Here is a 2419-nt window from a genome sequence, read left to right on the forward strand (position 1 = left end):
CAAAAAAAAGTTGGAGGAAAAATTCGCTCCAATTGATTCAATGTTTCTCTAATCTCTATCTCCAAACAATCTAGATCTTCCAGTGTGATAACTTTTTGACATAAACGGCGAAAGAAGGAGCTTAGACGAATCAAAGGAATAGCAACATGATCAGGAAGGATGCCTTTAATTGGTATTGGCAACAAGTAATGTAACATGAAATGGGCATCATGCGCCTTATAACCAGATAATTTTCTTTCGTCTAGTTGCACACACCTAGATATATTGGAAGCACTACCATCAGGTAGCTTTGCTGTCTTTAGAACACCACAAAAAATTAATTTCTCTCCATTAGCCATTGACAAACACGCTTTTGCATACTCTGTTCTCTTGCCATCCTTTGTATCTTTTGGTTAAAGGTTCTTTCTAATGCCCATCTATTTTAGATCATAATGAGCATTTACATGATCTTTTCGCTTGACAGGAATATCCAAAAGAGTTCCAATTACGTTATCAACTATATTTTTCTCTATGTGCATTTCATCAAGATTATGATGTAATGAATTGTGTTGCCAATAGGTAATTCAAAAAAATTGACTTTTTCTTCCATGGGCCATCATTTGTTCTCTTCCTCTTTTTCCCAAAGACATTATTAATATTTTCTAAGTCATTAAGCACATCAGTTCCCTTTAACAAAGGTGGAGGAGGCCTAAATTCTGTTTTCCCATTGAAAGACCTTTTGTTGGATCTCCATGGATGATCCATTGGTAGAAAAACACGATGATCCATATAACACATTTTTTGACTATGTTTAAGATAGCGAGAATTAGTGCCATAATTACAACAAGGGCAAGCCAACTTCCCTTTTGTACTCCAACCAGATAACATAGCATATGCAGGGAAGTCACTGATTGTCCACAAAAGAGTTGCTCGCATTTGAAAGGTTTGATTTCTTGAAGCATCATATATTTCAACCCCAGACTCCCACAACACGTTTAACTCTTCTATTAATGGTTGTAAATAAATGTCCATGTCATTTCCAGGTGACCGCGACCCAGGTATAAGCAAAGAAAGCATACAATATTCTGGCTTCATGCACATCCAAGGAGGCAAATAATACACCATTAAGATAATTGGCCATGTGCTGTGAGATATGCTCATGATTCGAAATGGATTGAACCCATCACTTGCCAAGCCAAGTCTCAAATTGTGAGAATCTCTTGCAAAATCCGGATGAAAGCTATCAAAGTCTTTCCATGCTTGGGCATCAGCAAGATGCCTTAACTTTCCATCTTTAGAATGCTCCTCGTCATGCCACCTTAATGTATTCGCTGTCTTTGAGCACATGAATAGCCTTTTGAGTCTAGGAATTAATGGAAAGTGTCTCAAAGTTTTTGCTGAAACGCGATGAGCTTTTTTAGAACACTCAACCTCGCTATCTGCTTCAGGATATTTAATATATCTGGAAGCTCCACAAACATGACAATATTCATCAGCCTTATGTTCATTCCTAAATAGCATGCAATCATTGGGACATGCATCGATTTTTTCATAATCAAGACCGAGATCCTTAACCATAGACTTGGCATTATTGTAGGATAAAGGAATGTTCAACTCGGGAATCTCCTCTTTCAACAACTCTAAAAGAGAAGTGAATGACGCATTGCTCCATCCATGTAGACACTTCAACAAATATAGACGAATTATGAATGATAATCTAGAGAATCCTTTACAACCAGGATATAGTTCTTGGCTTGCCTTATCAACTAAGTTATAGAATTTATTGGCATCTTCATTTGGACCTTCATAAAGTCCTTCAGCTTGTGCAATATCTCTAAATTGATCATTCAATAACCCATTAATATCATCATACGAGTTAGTTTCATCACTCATGTCACCGTCAACATTCATAGGGATTTCCTATTTTCCGTGATTAATCCATCTTGTATAACCTTGAACAAATCCATAGCATATTAGATGATCATATATTACATTCCTTTGAGTCCAACGAATATTGCAACACTTTGCACATGGGCATTAAATTTCCTCGCCTTGAAAATCTCCATAAAGGTAAGCAAATTCTTACAAAGATTGTACCCCATCAATATACTCTTTGCTATACCTTGGTAAATCCATCCAATACTTGGATGGAACATTTGAAACCCTAAAAATCAGATATTAATATCAAATCATCAAATATATAATCATTTAAGTATTATATATACATTACAAATAAATCCTCTGAGTAAGTTTTCAAAATCATATATAATGAAAGATGATAAGAATATCTTACCTAGTCATGACACTTATGTTAAGCCAAACCCAACTTCAAATATATATCTTCCTGAGCGTTGACTTTTGTTCTTGGAGAAAAAAAGTAAAATTAATAGGATCCACACAACAAGAAGATAAATCAACAAGATATTCTTTTGGTAGGGAT

General features: G+C 35.4%; 1 protein-coding gene across 1 annotated transcript; it reads right to left on the reverse strand.

Annotated features, from left to right (window-relative positions):
• Positions 1-528: 528 nt before the first annotated feature.
• Positions 529-1890, reverse strand: LOC107798279 (uncharacterized). The gene has a single exon (XM_016621251.2). The coding sequence runs from the start codon at positions 1888-1890 to the stop codon at positions 529-531; it is 1362 nt and encodes a 453-aa protein (XP_016476737.2).
• Between the last annotated feature and the right edge of the window lie 529 nt (positions 1891-2419).

The sequence above is a fragment of the Nicotiana tabacum genome, chromosome 3 (assembly GCF_000715075.1).
Source record: "Nicotiana tabacum cultivar K326 chromosome 3, ASM71507v2, whole genome shotgun sequence".
NCBI lineage: Eukaryota > Viridiplantae > Streptophyta > Magnoliopsida > Solanales > Solanaceae > Nicotiana > Nicotiana tabacum.